Consider the following 16,603-nt stretch of genomic DNA (forward strand, 5'->3'; position numbering starts at 1 on the left):
TCATGCCGTCCACATGACCACAGAGATGTCTTTAGACAGCGCTGTCTCTTCAGCTTTGAAATGGAGATGAGCACCGCCCCCTAGAATCGGGAACGACTTGCACATATGTGCGAGGGAAACCTTTACCTTTACCTTACAGTTAGTTCAGAATGCAGCCTCCTCTTGCATGTTGGCAGATGCTCAATGCTGATGATCATATTACACCAAGGCTGCATTCAAGGAGCAAGATCTTATTTCTCTAGGATGGCCTGGGCTCACTGAAATGGGAAGAATTAGTAAATCAGAAACTAGTAAAAACTGAATTATTCCAGGAGGCTTTGGAAGTATGAATGTCATAATCAGGTCCTTTGATTTAATTGCTTGCTTTTCCCCCCATTGTGAATATGTCATATGCTATATCTTTGTAGAATGCTAAGTCACAATATTTGATGGTATATAAATATAATAAATAAAAAAATAAGTGATGTGAAAAGCTAAAATATTAAAAAGAAATGTATGAACCAATGTATAGGCATAGTGGAAACAAGGCTGGATAAGAATGCTAAGTTATGGAGGGTTATGGTGAATAATGTCAGCGTAAATTAAATTTAGACGCATATCATTTTCTCTTATCTCTCACATTCAATGTTTTTTTTGCTAATTAGTTCCTATTGTTTTCATTTTATATAATATTGCGTACTCCAAAACAACCTATGTAATGGGTATCTGGGTATCTATGAATCTTTCTTTAGCTGATGTCAGGTTGACACCTTTTTTGCAATTTGCTTCATAATTTGTTTTGAAAATAATTTGTGCAGAGGGGCTCCATCAGGGGTGAAATCCAGCAGATTCTGACAGATTCTGGAGAACCGGTAGCAGAAATTTTGAGTAGTTCGGAGAACCGGTAGCGGAAATTTTGAGTCATTCGGAGAACCAGCAAATGCCACCTCTGCCTGGCACCAGAATGGGGTGGGAATGGTGATTTTGCAGTTTCCTTTCCCTGCCACACCCACCAAACCACACCATGCCCACCAAGCCACACCCACAGAACCGGTAGTAAAATAATTTGAATTTCGCCACTGGGCTCCATGGTTCTCTCCTAGGTGAACCAGCAAGGAATATGGATGCCTGCTGTTAATCAGTTATTAAGGATTAAAACATTAAATTTATTTATAAAAATGATTTACTTATAATTACAAAATATTTCTAAAATGTTTCAGATGATCAGAGGTTCTTTAGATACTCTGCAATTTCTTGGTCTTATAATAGTTGTGTTACTATTGTTATCAGAGGTGGTATTCAGCCAGTTTAGACCGGTTCACTTGAATCGGTAGTGGAAATCGTCCACCTACCCTAGCTCTATGCCATCCTATTTAGGCACGTTTTCAAGCTGCGCATATGCATGCAAGCCGCATGGACAATCAAAGCACGTGCATAGAAGGCCGAGCACATGCACAGATGGGCATGTGCACTCACATTTGTGAACCGGTAGGGAAAGTAAGTGAATACCACCCCTTATTGTTATCGCTATTATTTTAATCAATATACATAGGCCATTGTGCATGGATCAACATAAAATCAAATATTTTATTTGCAGTGCCTATCTCAGACTAATGTGCTGTGTTGTTGTGTTATGGTGACAGGATCATCAGAACCAAAGTACAACAGCCTTTCCACCCAACACCGGATGGGAGCGGAACAGGGGTAACTGCACCTGGACATACTATAGGTAAGAGGAAAGTTGTTTAGGTAACATTAAAAAAAAATCAGGAAAGCATCATTAATACCAAAGAAGGCTCTAGTTGGACTTAATTAGCATATGGCATCTAGTTGGATTGATGCCAGCTGAATTAGATTCAGATCTGAAACCACTGAAAATTTTATGAATGAATGTAACATTTAGCCAAATAAATCTTTTTGATGAAATGCTAAGCTAAGCTACAACTGATGCACTGTTCCATAATCTTATTGGAGCTTATTTATGTAAATCAAAGAGCGCTTCTGTATTAATGGTGTTTGTTGATGCTCCACATACTATCTTATATGTACTTTATCCAGGAGTGGGATTCAAAAGTTTTAGCAACGGTTATCTGCATGGTTGCTAGGTGGGCATGGCCTACTCAGCCTCCTGCACCATGATTTGGGGGGGGGTGTTTTCACCCTCCCCAGGCTTCAGAGGCTTTTCTCGAGCCTCCGAGAGGGCAAAATAGCCTCCCCTGGAGGCCCTCTGGAGGCTGGAAACAGGCCCATTTTCAGACTTCCAGAACTTCTGGGAGGCCCATTTTTTGCCCTCCCAGAGCCTCTGCGCAGGCCCTGCCATTACCTGGCATCCAAAGCTGGTGGTGTGAAGACTCCTGGGAGGAGAGGGGAGGGGTAGGGGGGCAGCCAGTCCTTGCAACTACCGGTTTGGTGAACCAGATGTAAAATTAGCATCCAGTTCACTCGAACCGGCTGAATCCCACCCCTCATTTTACCCATATGATTGTTGCCCACAATTATTTCTAGGTTTTACAGCCGAGAAATAATTATCCCTACTTTCTGAATAAAAGTGAGTGACAGGGATCAATGCAGGCTCTGACAGAGTTACTATTCCAAGGATCAAAATAAAATCCTAATTTATATGTAACGAACCCCCACCGTTGTTCCTGTTAAGAAAATATTTATTTTCATCAAAGAATCAGAGTTTCTGCCAGCTGCATTTCTACCCCAATTTTTCCTTCTTCATCTGCATCCCTTATTTTTGAGGCTGGTGTATGAGAAAATATGCATCTGAAATAATGGTGGATAACAGATGGCTTGTTTTTGAGGCCCTGGAGTCATTTGCAGCTGTGATTGCTAGGAATTTGTTGCATAGTTTGTGAAAGTACATAAAAATGTATTAGAAACTTTAAAACAATCAGCTTTAATTTTCCCTACATGAGAGATTGCAACCCATGTGAGTCAATAATCCTTATCTGATGTAGCCTTCAGCCACCAGAAATTATTCACCTATTCCCCACATCCAGACAGAGATTTGAATGTCAAACCCAATAACAGCATGATACATGATATGCGTCATAACAATAGTCATAGCACTTAGACTTATTTATCACTTCACAGTGCTTTACCGCCCTCTCTAAGCAGTTTACAGAGGTAGCCTATTTTCCCCAACAATCTGGGTCCTCATTTTACCCACCTCGGAAGGATGGAAGGCTGAATCAACCTTGAGCCTGGTGAGATTCGATCTGCCAAACTTCTGGCAGCCAGTGATCAGCAGAAGTAGCCTGCAGTACTGCACTCTAACCACTGCACCACTGTGGCTCTTAATATACATAAAATATACATAAAACAGCATGGTTTGCATGCCAGTGATCAGTAGATCACATGATATGCATGCTGGTGATAAGCAAATCACATGGTTTACATGCCAGTGATCAGCAGATCACATGTTTGCATGCCAGTGATCAGCAGATCACATCGTTTACATGCCGGTGATCAGTAGATCACATGGTTTGCATGCTGGTGATCAGCAAATCACATGGTTTGCATGCCAGTGATTGGCAGCCCATGATCAGCAGAAGTAGCCTGCAGTACTGCACTCTAACCACTCCCCCACTGTGGCTATTAATGTACATAAAATATACATAAAACAGCATGGTTTGCATGAAAATCTACAATAGTTCTTGATTTATATATCACAAGTAGAAGCTGGCTTCAGTTTTTCTGTACTTGCTAGGGCACTGGACCTTTCCAAACAAAACTCCTCTCCAAAATTTGTTGCTGAGAAGATTTGCTTCTCTATTATCTTGGTACTCATTTCTTGCCATGCTTTTATTTAAATGATTATAAACGTGCCTACCTAAAGAAGAGAAAACAAATTAAATGAAAAGGTAGCATAGCACTTCTTAAAAGGAGAGAGAATCTTTAACGAATATCCCACAATTTTAAGTTTAAGTTTAAACTTTAAGAAGACTAAATTAAGAAGACTGGGCCGAGGTCGCACAGTGGTTAGAGTGCAGTACTGAAGGCTACTTCAGCTGACTGCTAGCTGCAGTTTGGCAGTTCATATCTCACCAGCTCAAGGTTGACTCAGCCTTCTATCTTTCCGAGGTGGGTAAAATGAGGACCCAGATTGTTGGGGGCAAGAGGCTGACTCTGTATCCTGCTTAGAGAGGGCTGTAAAAGCACTATGAAGCGATATATAAGTCTAAATGCTATTGCTATTCATGTAAATATGTATACTTGACAGGCACTAGCAGAGGACTACATTCAGTATAATAATTGGATTTGTATCAGATTTCCATTAATTTACAACCTAATTTGTTAAAAAAAAATTGGAACAGGAAAATATATTTAATTTTGATTCATGTGAATAGTGCATGTGCTTCCCATTGGGTTTTGCCATTGTGTTGAATATACAGGTAGATGACCACAATGACTTCTAATCTTAACTGACCCCAAAATTTCCATTGCTAAGCAAGACAGTTGTTAAGTTGAGTTTGGCCTCATTTTACCATTTTTGGCCACCATTATTGAACAAATCACTGCAGTGTTAAGTGAATCATGTGGTCATTAAGTAAATCTGGATTTTCCCATTAACATTGCTACTTGGAAGATGGCTGAGAAGATTACAAATAACGATCCCATGATCCGAGATGGTGCCACTGTCATTAATATATGTCAAACGCCAGAATTTTGATCACTTGATCATGGGGCGGGCACAATGGTGATAAGCATAAAGAATGATCATAAGTCATTTTTTTTCAGTGCCGTTGTAATCTTGAATGATCAATAAATGAATGTTTGTAAGTTGAAGACTATTTGTACATGTGTTTCCTAAAAGTCATATTTTATGGCATTAAAATGCCATAACAGTGGGATTCTTATATAAATAAAACTTAGGTAATGCCAGAAAGAAGGAAAGGTTTTACAGCCAATATTTGCAGAAGAGCAGAGGTGGTATTCAGCCGGTTTGTACTGGTTTGTCCAAACCGGTAGTGGAAATCGCAGGTGGAAATCGCGCCCATGACATCCTATTTAGTCACATTTTCAAGCTGCATGCATGTATGCAAGCCACATGCAGGATTAAAGCGCATGTGTGGAAGGCTGATCGTATGCATCGACATGCATGCTCGCATTTGCGAACCGCTAGGGAAAGTAAGTGAATACCACCCCTGCAGAAGAGCCAACATAAACAGTAATACAGCTCTTTGAAAATGAAATACTGTACAACCATGAAGAAGCCCTGCAACCAAATTCACAATTTAGTGCAGGAATTCCAAGTCCGAGTTTCCTAGTCCACAAGATTACATCAAGGAAATAACTGAAATAAATTGTTATTTGTTTCAAGTCAATATTCAACACATTTGGATTTTTAAATCTTTTTAAAAGATAAATCACATCGGAAAATGGGGCTGGAAATTAATATATGATATTTTTGGCATTAAATCAGGGGTGGGTTGCTACCGGCATTAATTCTGGTTCAGCGTGCATATTTTTTGCGCGCACACACATTTGCACCTAAAAAGGTTTGAGCATGCGCATAACGTTAGAAAAGGGGAAAAAATCTTTTGCAATGAAGATTGTTCTGTGCATGCGCAGAACCAAAAATCAAGATGGTGCCGGCGCCGATAGAACCGATTCGGGGGTGTGGCAGGCCAAGTTACTACCTACTCAGCCAAACTGGTAGGAACCCACTTCTGCATTAAACGTATCATATTTAAGGAGATCTAATCTTGAATAAAGGATAATCTTTGAATTGCTTAGTGATGTGCTTATTAAAAGTAAAGAACATAGACCATAGAATAACACAATTGGAAGGGACCTTGGAGGTCCTCTAGTCCAACCCTCTGCTTGACCAGGAGACCTATACCATTTCAGTCATTTTTTTGAAAGCCTCCAGTGATGGCATACTCACAAATTCTGAAGGCAAGCTATTCCATTGGTTGATTGTGGTCACTATTAGGAATGACTTCCTTATGGTGACTTAAATATTCTTTTTCTCCTTTGACATTCTATACTTCCAAACAAGAAGTGGGTCATGCTCTAAAACTGGCACTTTTTAGTATTTTTTGACTCTTGGTGCATTAATAAAAACACAGAATTATTTCAAACAGATTGTGTGACAATCCTCACTACTTCCTAAGGCAGTTGAAATAGATATACACCTGGCTCAAAAAAACAACAACAACAGAATAACAGAGTTGGAAGGGATCTCAGAGGTCTTCTAGTCCAAACCCCTGCTCAAGCAGGAGACCCTATACCATTGTGGACAAATAGCTGTTCAATCTCTGCTTAAAAGCTTCCAGTTATGAAGCATCCACAACTTCCGGAGGCAAGCCATTCTGCTGATTAATTGTTCTCACTGTCAGGAAATTTTTCCTTAGTTCTGGGTTGGATTTCTCCTTCGTAAGTTGTCATCCATTACTTCTTGTCCTGTATTCAGGTGCTTTGATCCCTTCTTCTCTGGGACAGCCTCTCAAATTTAGGAAGACTGCTATCAGGTTATCCCTAGTCCTTCTCTTCATTAAACTAAACTTACCTACTTCCTGCAAACATGCATTGTATGTTTCAACTTCTATCCCCCTAATCACCAATGGTCGCCCTCAAAAAGTATTCACCAATGCTCATCATCAAAACTAAGAATAGTATCAAGAGGGATATCATAAAATTCAATGCTGGGAATGCTTCTTTTTTTTTTTTTAGCAGACTTGGATAAATACATAAGAATGCTTATGTTTTTGAAAGGGTACAGCAATAGATAGAACATTTCCACAAAAACCTAAATAACTATGAAATTTAATAGAGACAAAGGCAAAATTCTTCACTGGAGGCAGAAATCGAGCGAAGAGCTATAAGATGTTGATTTCTGACTAGGTCATAGCTGTTGCAGAAAAGCTGTTGGAAATGTAACTGACAAATTGAATATGACTCAACAGCTTAATATGAATGCAAAAAAAAAGCAAATACAGTTTTATATCAACAAAATATATATTTCCTAAAACACAGGAAGTTATTTTTCCATTTCATTCTGTATTGGCTCACACTGCATCTGATTTTTGTATTAAATCTTAGACACCACGCGGTGAAGCAATAAAGAAACATGGAATTCAGATAGACAAGACAGATGAATAGGAACTAGTCTAGAAGAGAGATCTAGAAGAGGAAACCAGAAATAGTTAGCTCTGAGAAGATTGATGAATGATCTGATGACATTCTTTAAATACTGTAAAGGATATCAAAAGGCTAAGATAGATTGGTGTTACTGAAAAAGAAATGCTGGTAGTACCTTCTCCAACTATTTTTCAATGTTGCTTGAAAAAAGTGCTACCAGATTTCTTTTGCCACCATAGACTAACATGGTTCTATATTTCTGTACCTGCAGTTCAAGAGGAGGAAGCTAGATTATATAGAATTATATAGATAATATAGATTATATAGAAGTAAAGCAGGGATAGGTTCTGGCACTACTGCCGGTTTTCTCGTGTGTGCACTTCACTTGTTCTGCGCATGTGCAGAACTGAAGAACAAGACAGCATTGACGATGCCAACCAGGGAACCTGTTTGGAGGTGTGGAAGGCTGCCGGTTCCAGCAACCCAGGCTGCCAAAACACTATTGGTTCATCTGAACTGGTCTGAACCAGTAGGAACCCACCAGTGAAGTAAAGGATAAAAGTGGCTCAGTGGCTAAGATGCTGAACTTGTTGATCAGAAAGGTTGGCAGTTCGATGGTTCGAATCCCTAGCGCCGTGTAATGGAGTGAGCCATTATTATTTGTCCCAGCATTCCGTGCACCTTTGGCATTTAATCATACTGGCCACATGACCACAGAGACGTCTTTGGACAGCGCTGGCTCTTTGGCTTTGAAATGGAAATGAGCACCGCCCCCTAGAGTTGGGAACAACTAGCACATATGTGCGAGGGGGAACCTTTACCTTTACTTTACCTTTAAAGGCTAAACAGCCCTTGTTCTGAAATGCTTTAATGTAGATTCCTGCCCAGAGAATGATTGAATTTGGAGATCTTATTGGCTTGCTCCAAGTCTATAGATTGACCAGAAATACTTTCTGAAGCTGGGCCAGATAAATATACTGTAATGTAGATGAAGCTTCTCTTCATAGCAAAGGGCTACTTTAGTTCCTGAATCCTTTCCTTCTATCATTCTATAGAAGTTAAAATTGTTAAAATTCTGGCTTTGAAGAATAATATTTTTCACATGAATAGCACAATCTATTATTGCAGGACATCTATCAACTATTATTTTTTGTAAGACATGTCTGTGTTGACTGCATTAAAAGGAAACAGCACAATGCAAACAGAAATGTAACAGGTTCTAGAAACAAAATTATTAGCTCAAGGAAGCGATATAAATCCCAATAGATTTTAAGCAATTAGGTCTTCACCAGGAAACTGACAGAAAAAAAGTTATCTCACATTTATTGTAAGTTTAGCTACCCCTGTAGAAGCCAGTAGGTCAGTCGCTCAATTTAGGGATGGTCATCGAAGAAATTGTAACGGATGTGGATAATTTTTTTTCCTGGCAGTCCTTTGATGAAAATTGAAGGACTTGAAAGACTTCCTTTGTATCATTTGGCCTAAAAAAATGTCTCTTGGCAGTGTTTGGGTTGCATTCTCTCCAGTGGTGGGTTTCTATTTATTTTACTACCAGTTCTGATGATCGCACATCGCACAGCTGATTTTCAGAACTTTTTTTTTTTACTTTTTAAGCATTTTTTAAATATTAAAAAATATTTAAAAATATCCCATTACTTGTCCCAGCTTCTGCCAACCTAGCAGTTCCAAAGCAGGTAAAAATGCAAGTAGAAAAATAGGGGCAAAAGTCTCTGATGATTCGATAGGTTAATTTAGGATTACTTAAACAGCATTTCATGAAGACTTGGAGCTCTTACAATACAACCTCTTGCCCAAGGCAGAAGACTTAATTCCATCCCAGACAAATAGCTGCATAATCTTTTGTTGCTGGAGGTTTTCAAGAAAACATAGGAAACATTTGTCCAGGATGGAATAAGGTCTTGGGCAGGGTGTTAGACTGGAAGACCTTTAAGGACCCTTCAAGCCATATGATTCTGTGATTCTGTGGTTCTATGATTTGTTTGAAAAAGAACTCTATTACAATAAATGGACTGAAACAGTGGTCACCAACCAGTGGTCCGTGGATCACTGGGGGTCTGCGAGAAAATTTTGGTGGTCCACAGAAAAAATATTTGCATTTTTTATATTGCACTATATTATTTATCTTTTAAAAAAATTAATATTAGTGGTCAATGGGAGTTAAAATTATGAATTTAGTGGTCCCTGAGGTCTGAAAGTTTGGTGACCCCTGGACTATAGCCTGTTTCCCTGAAAATAAGACCTCCTCAGATAATAAGCCCAATCGGGCTTTTGAGCACATGTGCTAAAATAAGCCCTCCTTGAAAATATTGCAACACAGCATCAGCCATGAAGTGACCTCAAAAATAATAAGACCTCCCTGAAAATAAGGCCAAGCTCTTATTTCAGGGGTCAAAAGAAAATAAGACCCTATCTTATTTTCAGGGAAACACAGTAATATTACGATGAAGCTACAGTACAAAGCTAATTAGGAATACAGTGGAAGTACATGTTCACCCATGCTCTCCCACAATTTTGGCCCTCAAATGGCCCTCTGCCTTTTTGTATCTCTCTCCCCCATCCCATATGACAAATCTTACAGCTGGAAAATAGGGCTGGAAGGAGGCATCATCCCACCAGCAGCCAAGTTTCAGTTCCAGCTGCAAATACCCACATCAGATAAGCCAAGTTTAGTAATGGAGTTTCCCATTACTAAATTCTAGTTAGACTTGGAAATATTAAGATAGGCAATGTAAGGCACAGAGGCATTTTTTGAAAGTGATTCACAATTGGTGACACTCTTAAGCCTGGGGTGGTATTCACTTACCTTCGCTACCAGTTCGCAAATGTGAGCACGCTTGCTCGTGCGCTCATTCCGCTCATGCTTGCCACCTTTGCACATGCACAGGTCCCATCAAAAATGGGACGTGATGACGTGCAGGCAGGTGGAAAGATTCTCCCTCTGCTGCCGCTACCGGTGCGCCCGAACCGGTGCGAACTGGCTGAAGCACATATTTCTGGATCTTGGCTTAACTGGAACTGGTCTCTTGGCAAAGGTCTTAAATGAGGTTGGGGATATATGTCACTTCCTAGCTGTTGGCTCCTACTCTTCTGAGCCCTTTTCCTTTCTCATTTTGTCCAGTTCCCAGTACAGCTTCCCCTCCTGTCTCCAGTGCCTCCAATGATCCAGTGGGCTCCTACTCCATTAATGGGATTCTGGGGATTCCTCGATCAAATGGTGAGAAGAGGAAACGTGACGAAGGTAGGGGAAAGTGTTTTTCTCCTTTATTGGTTCGCTTCACTTCACTCCTTTGGGAAAGTAGTTGGAACCCTAATAAGCGCTGTGATCCACTGGTGGCCTGTGGAGCTGGCGGCAGAGTCAAACAGTGAGGAGGTTGGGGAGGAACCTGGGCCAGTCCTGGAGTCTGGGGAAGGCTCGGATGAGGCCTCTGTGTCAGAGACAGAGAGGGGGCCAGGGCCATCTGGGAGTTATGTGCTGCATCCGGTGCCTCCGGAGTCAGACATCAGCAAGGCAGAGGAACAGGGGGAGCCTGTTCCCAGTGCTGCATGCGCAGAGCTGCCAGAAGGCAAGAACAGTTAAAACAAAAGGGATGACTTGGGAGTAAGGCTTGGAGGTGATTGTCCCCTCCCATAGAACGTAAAGGAGGAGCAAAGGCACATGAGCCTTTGCAGGAAGCAACTTTGTTCGTGGTGGTTTAATTCTGAAGCTCCATTTTGACTCTTTGCTCCATGTGGCCTTGCCAAGCTAATTGCCAATTAGGTCTTTGGCAGCATTTCAGGGAAGATAAAGGTGGGTGCTTGTCAGCCTTATTCCGAAAGACTTTGGCAGAGCACTATCCGACTCATAACAGGCTGTGAATGAACCTAATTCACAACCTTTGAAATAAAAAACGGTTTTGGGGACTAAGCATGCGCTTTTTACTGTATCAGGAAGCCTAGGTCAGCACAATAAGCTGAGAAACTATTTAAAATAAAGTTGGAAAGCATTTGAGTATCATAATCCAGAATATTTTTTGAAAGCAAGTCTCACTGAGTGGAGCAGTCAGAATGCAGCTGTAAGCATGGCTAGGTGATTGTACATGTGGATAAAGGCTCCTATCAAAGCAATTTTATTTCTGCTGGAACTGCAGGTAGTCCTGGATTTAGGACCACAATTGAGCCCAAATTTCCTTTGCTAAGCAAGACGTTGGTGAAGTGGATTTTGGCCCATTTTATGACCTTTCTTGCCACAGCTGTTAAGTGAATCACTGCAGTTGTTAAGTTAGTAACACAATGGTTAAGTGAATCTCACTTCCTTATAGAGTTTGTTTGTCAGAGGATCTCAAAAGGTTGTCACATGAGCCCAGGACACTGTAGCCATCATAAATACATGCCAGTCACCAAATATCTGGATTTTGCTCATGTGACCATGGAGATGATGCTACTATTGTACTTATGAAAAGTGGTCATAAGACACTTTTTTCAGGGGTCACTTAACAAATGGCTGTAAGTTGAGGGCTACCTATAATTGTAGAAGACCAGACCCTCAGTAGCAGGAAAGGATGTAAGAGTAAGAGTCCAATCTTTAAAAGAGAAATTTAGTAGGATACTAGTTGGCCCCATTATTTCAGTAGCCTCCATTCTATTCATTTTGGTCGCCAAGATGTAAAAAAGATGTTGAGACTCTAGAAAGGCTGCAGAGAAGAGCAACAAAGATGATTAGGGGACTCAAGGAAAAAACATATGAAGAACGGTTGCTGGAACTGGGTATGTCTAGTCTGATGAAAAGAAGGACTAGGGGAGACATGAGAGCAGTGTTCCAATATCTCAGAGGCTGCCACAAAGAAGAGGGAGTCAAACTATTCTCCAAAACACCTGAGGGCAGGACAAGAAGCAATGGGTGGAAACTAATCAAGGAGAAAAGCAACTTAGAACTAAGGAGAATTTTCCTGATAGAACAATTAATCAGCGGAACAACTTGCCTCTAGAAGTTGTAAATGCTCCAACACTGGAAGTTTTTAAGAAGATGTTGGATAACCATTTTTTCTGAAGTGGTGTAGGGTTTCCTGCCTGAGCAGTGGGTTGGACTAGAAGACCTCCTTCCAACTCTGTTATTCTATTCTATTCTACTCCCAATGCAGCTTTATTCTTATTTATGCATGTCTTTGATATTCCCTGGTTCAATTCACATTACATAAAATACTAAAAATACATAAAAATCCAAGTTAATAAAACGACTCTTGGGCAGTGGTGAAATGGTGTGGCTTGGTGAGCATTACTTGGTGGGGGAATCATGTGACTAGGTGGGCATGGCCAACTTTTTTAGCATTTTTAACTACCGGTTCTCCTGAGCCAGTAGTTAAAAAATGCTTTAAAAAGTTTTTTAAAAGTTCCGACGATCAGCTGTGTGACAATCAGCTGTGCTGCGCAATTGTCAGAACGTTTAAAAACTTTTTAAAGCATTTTTTAACTACCGGTTTAAAAATGCTTTAAAAAGTTAAAAAAAAGTTCTGACAATCAGCTGTGCAACAATCATCTGTGCCGCATGATCGTCAGAACTTTTTTAAAACTTTTTTTTTAGCATTTTTTGCTACCAGTTCAGGCGAACAGGCCTGAACTGGTAGCATTTCACCTCTGCTCTTGTGTCCACATAACATGTTGTGTCCAAACAAGTAAGTCTCTTCAGCTAAACCCAATGGCTTGAGATAACCTGCTAATCCAAAGACTTCATTCATCTCAGCTGCTGTATCAGAAACAAACTTCTCTAGCCAAGCAGATTGTGTGGACTTTGGGTTGCCGAGAATGGGGTTTTCAAACAACACTCTGTGGAACCCTTCACATCAATGGGAACTCAATGGAATTCTGGGCACAAAAAGTAGACAGATGCATCTGTCTACTACCCTTAAAAGGTTGGATCTTGATCAGGTTTTATTTTTTATTTCTTTTAAACAAACAGATTCACCGGCTTAACAATATTTGAAAGCCCATTTTAGGAAGCATATGAAAAACATAGAGAGAGCTGTTAGTGAGATTATGAGGATGACAAGTTCTGCAAGGATGCATTTTTGAGATGTTTTTCCTCTCCTGGCAGTCTTATAAATGAAACTGAATAGACTGTGGCTGATAGGAGCAATTTACCTTCAGAAAGAGAACAGAACAGAACAGAACAGAACAGAATAGAATAGAATAGAATAGAATAGAATAGAATAGAATAGAATAGAATAGAATAGAATTCTTTATTTGCCAAATGTGATTGGACACACAAGGAATTTGTCTTTGGTGCATATGCTTTCAGTGTACATAAAGAAAAATAAAATAGAATACATTCATCAAGAATCATAAGATACAACACTTAATGATAGTCATAGGTTACCAATAAGCAATCAAATTATAGTAGGAAAAAAATATAAATTTTAAAGATACAGGCAACATGGTTATAGTCATAAGTGGGAGGGGATAGTATTAGGAAGGAAGAGAAGAATAATAGTAATAGAGTCTTAGTAGATAATCTGACAGTGTTGTGGGGATTAGTTGTTTAGCAGAGTGATGGCATTCGAGGAGAAAACTGTCCCTGTGTCTAGAATAATAAAGTTGGAAGGCACCTTGGAGGTCTTCTACTCCAACCTCCTGCTCAAGCAGGAGACTCTATATCATTTCAGACAAATGGTTGTCCAGTCTCTTTTGAAAGCCTCTAGTGATAGAAGTTGCCCACAACTTCTGAAGGCAAGCTATTCCATAGGTTGATTGCTCTCACTGTTAGGAAATTTCTGCTTAGTTCTAAGTTGCTTCTCTCCTTGCTTAGTTTTCAACCATTGTTTCTTGTCTTGCCTTGCCTTTTGGTGCTTTGGAAAATAGCTTGACTCCCTCAAATATTGGAATTCTGCTATCATGTCACCCTACTCCTTCTTTTCATTAGACTAGACATACTCCATCCCTGCAACCATTCTTCCTATGTTTTAAGTCTCTAGTCCCCTAATCAATTTGGTTGTTCTTCTCTATACTCTTTCAAGAGTCTCAATGTTTTGTACTGTAGTGACCAGAATTGGATACAGTATTCCAAGTGTAGTCTTACTAAGACATTGTGAAATGATACTAGAACGTCATGTGATATTGATTCTATCCCTCTAATAATGCAGCCTAGGATCACATTGGATTTTTGGCTGCTGTTGCACACGGTTGGCTCATATTTAAGTGATAGTTCACTAGGACCCCAAGATCCCTCTCACAGTTACAGGCATGAAGCCATATTTCACCCAGTCCATATCCTCACAGTTGGTTTTTTTGCCTATGTGTAGAATCTTACTTTTATCTATGTTCAATCTCCTTTTGTTAGATAGGGCTCAGTGTTCAAGTTTGCCAAGATCTTTTTGGAACTTGAGCTTGTTTTTTGGGATGTTGGCTATTCCTGCCAGCTTACTTCCCTCCATGTGAATGTAGTTCCATTCAGGACTACATGCTGAGTATGATTTGTTAGTCAGTTGCAACCCTACCTGGTGGTGGTGCCTATCCCACATTTTACTAGCTTGCCAAAACGTAGATTGTGGTCTAATTTATCAAATTCTTTACTGAAATCTAAGTATACTATATCCACAGGATTTCACTGATCTGTTAAATTAGTCACTTTATTGAAAAATGAAATATTATTTGTTTGACAGGTTCTCTTTTTGACAATTTTTGACAATGCTGGCTACCGTTATAACCTTGTTTGCTTTTGGTTGTTCATAGATTTGTTGATCGATTAATTTTTCAAAGATCTTCCCAGGAATTAATGATTGGTCAGGCTGATTGTTCTGTAATTTCTTGGATCTGGTTCTCCCCCCCACCCCGCTTTTTTTCCCCCTTTGAATTTGGGAAACACATCAGCTCTTTTCCAGTCCTCAGAACTGGATCCAAGAACTTTGAAAGATGTGTTTCAATGGTTTTGAAATCATGTCTGCCATTTCTTTCAGAACTCTTGGATATCGTCCGTCAGGACCTAGTGATTTGACTCCATCTAGAGCTGACAAGGGTTCTGTTACTTTATTTTTTTTACATATTTTAATTTGCATTTATGGTTCTGTTTTTAATAAGTTGAGTAGTGTTTTCTTTTTGTGTGAAGGTAGATGCAACAAATGAATTAACCAGTTCTGTTTTCTCTCTACTCTCCATTACTGCTGTGCTGTCTTCTCCCATTAGGGGACCAATTGTTTCTTTGACTTTCTTCTTGTTTTTTATGTGTTGAAATAAACTTTTTTTATGATTTTTGACATTTATTGCAAATTTTATTTCATTCAAAGCCTAACTTCACCTTTGGAGGTTTTAGGTTTTTGTTGGTATTCTGCCTTAGTTATGTATCCCTCTTTCCATTTTTGCACTTGTCTTTTTTTTTTTAAATCTCAGTAGTTTGAGAGTTCTCTGTGTATGTCCTTCTTGGTTTTACTTTTTTTCTTCTTTTGTGTTTTTTGAATGGACTGGGCTTTTATAACCATATTTTTCAGAGTTTCCCAAGCTTCTTGAGTTGATTTCACCTTTAAGATCCATGAGATCCTTCTCAAGCTCTCTCTGAGTTTGTTAAAATCAGCTCTTTTAAAGACTAATGTTCTTGGTTATGTTCTATTGTTTGTGTCTACTTTATATTGAATTCTAATATGGTATGGTCACTCTCCTCTAAAGTTCCTGCAATTTCAATTCCCTCTATCACTTCTTCTCTGTTGGTCCCTTTGTGGAGTATTGTGAAGCCATTACCATGGCAACTTCACAGTGCTGTACAGTAGAAGCCATTTAAGGCAGTACAGTAGAAGCCATTTTAAGGCACAACAGGATCTTAACAGAACATATACTCCAAGGGGTGTTAGGGGTGTCTTACCCCCACAGTATTTGTTTCCAGAGAGCAAGTCATCTGTGTACCAGGGTTAGGGTTAGGGTTAGGCTGGAACATACACACACACACACACACACACATGCATCAATATTTCAGTCAGAAACTTTCACAGTGCTAGTTGTGTACATGAAAATGAAGTGTTTGTGTTCACTCCCACTGATATAAATGCATTGATGTTTTAATAAATTCCTTCTCTGGGTGGCGCATTGGATTGATCTACAAGATGATCTACAAGACCCTTTCCATTCTGATTTTGTGAGATAGACTGGGGCATTGTTTTGTCCATTGCCACAACTATACACAATAATACTGTTCTACAGTAGTGGGTTTTTTTGCTCAGTGGGTTCAGCCGAATGTAAACCTGACAGCAAATGTACTATCAAGAACCAGAAATACCAGAAAATGCAGATAGTTTGCATTTGTTTTGCCCTTGTTTGACATTCATCAGCCTTTGTTTACTGTTGGATCAATGGTTTAGACCAGTGGTGGATTTCAAAATTTTTTAGAACCTCTTCTGTAGGTGTGGCCTGCTTTTTGGGAGTGGCTTGCCAGCCATGTGACCGGGTGGGAGTGGCTTGCTGGCCATGTGACTGTGTGGGAGTGGCTTGCCAGCCATGTGATTGGGTGGGAGTAGCCAACTTTTAAAATGTGGTGAAACTCACTTAACAATGCTCT

At 39.8% G+C, this 16,603-nt stretch overlaps 1 protein-coding gene across 9 annotated transcripts in view; it reads left to right on the plus strand.

Moving 5' to 3' along the window:
- PAX2 (paired box 2) overlaps positions 1 to 16,603 on the plus strand; it is a 154,663-nt gene that overhangs the window by 63,627 nt on the left and 74,433 nt on the right. For 7 of the 9 annotated variants that reach the window (XM_087702543.1, XM_087702537.1, XM_087702535.1 and 4 more), the window contains 2 exons: positions 1,623 to 1,708; positions 10,211 to 10,330. In XM_087702543.1, coding sequence (XP_087558669.1) covers positions 1,623 to 1,708; positions 10,211 to 10,330 — 206 coding nt within the window. The remainder of the gene's footprint in view (positions 1 to 1,622; positions 1,709 to 10,210; positions 10,331 to 16,603) is intronic. The other 2 variants (XM_087702538.1, XM_087702544.1) reach the window with 1 other exon arrangement.

The sequence above is a fragment of the Thamnophis sirtalis genome, unplaced genomic scaffold (assembly GCF_051295495.1).
Source record: "Thamnophis sirtalis isolate CommonGarterSnake01/CBP01778 unplaced genomic scaffold, rThaSir2_p1.2 scaffold_15, whole genome shotgun sequence".
NCBI lineage: Eukaryota > Metazoa > Chordata > Lepidosauria > Squamata > Natricidae > Thamnophis > Thamnophis sirtalis.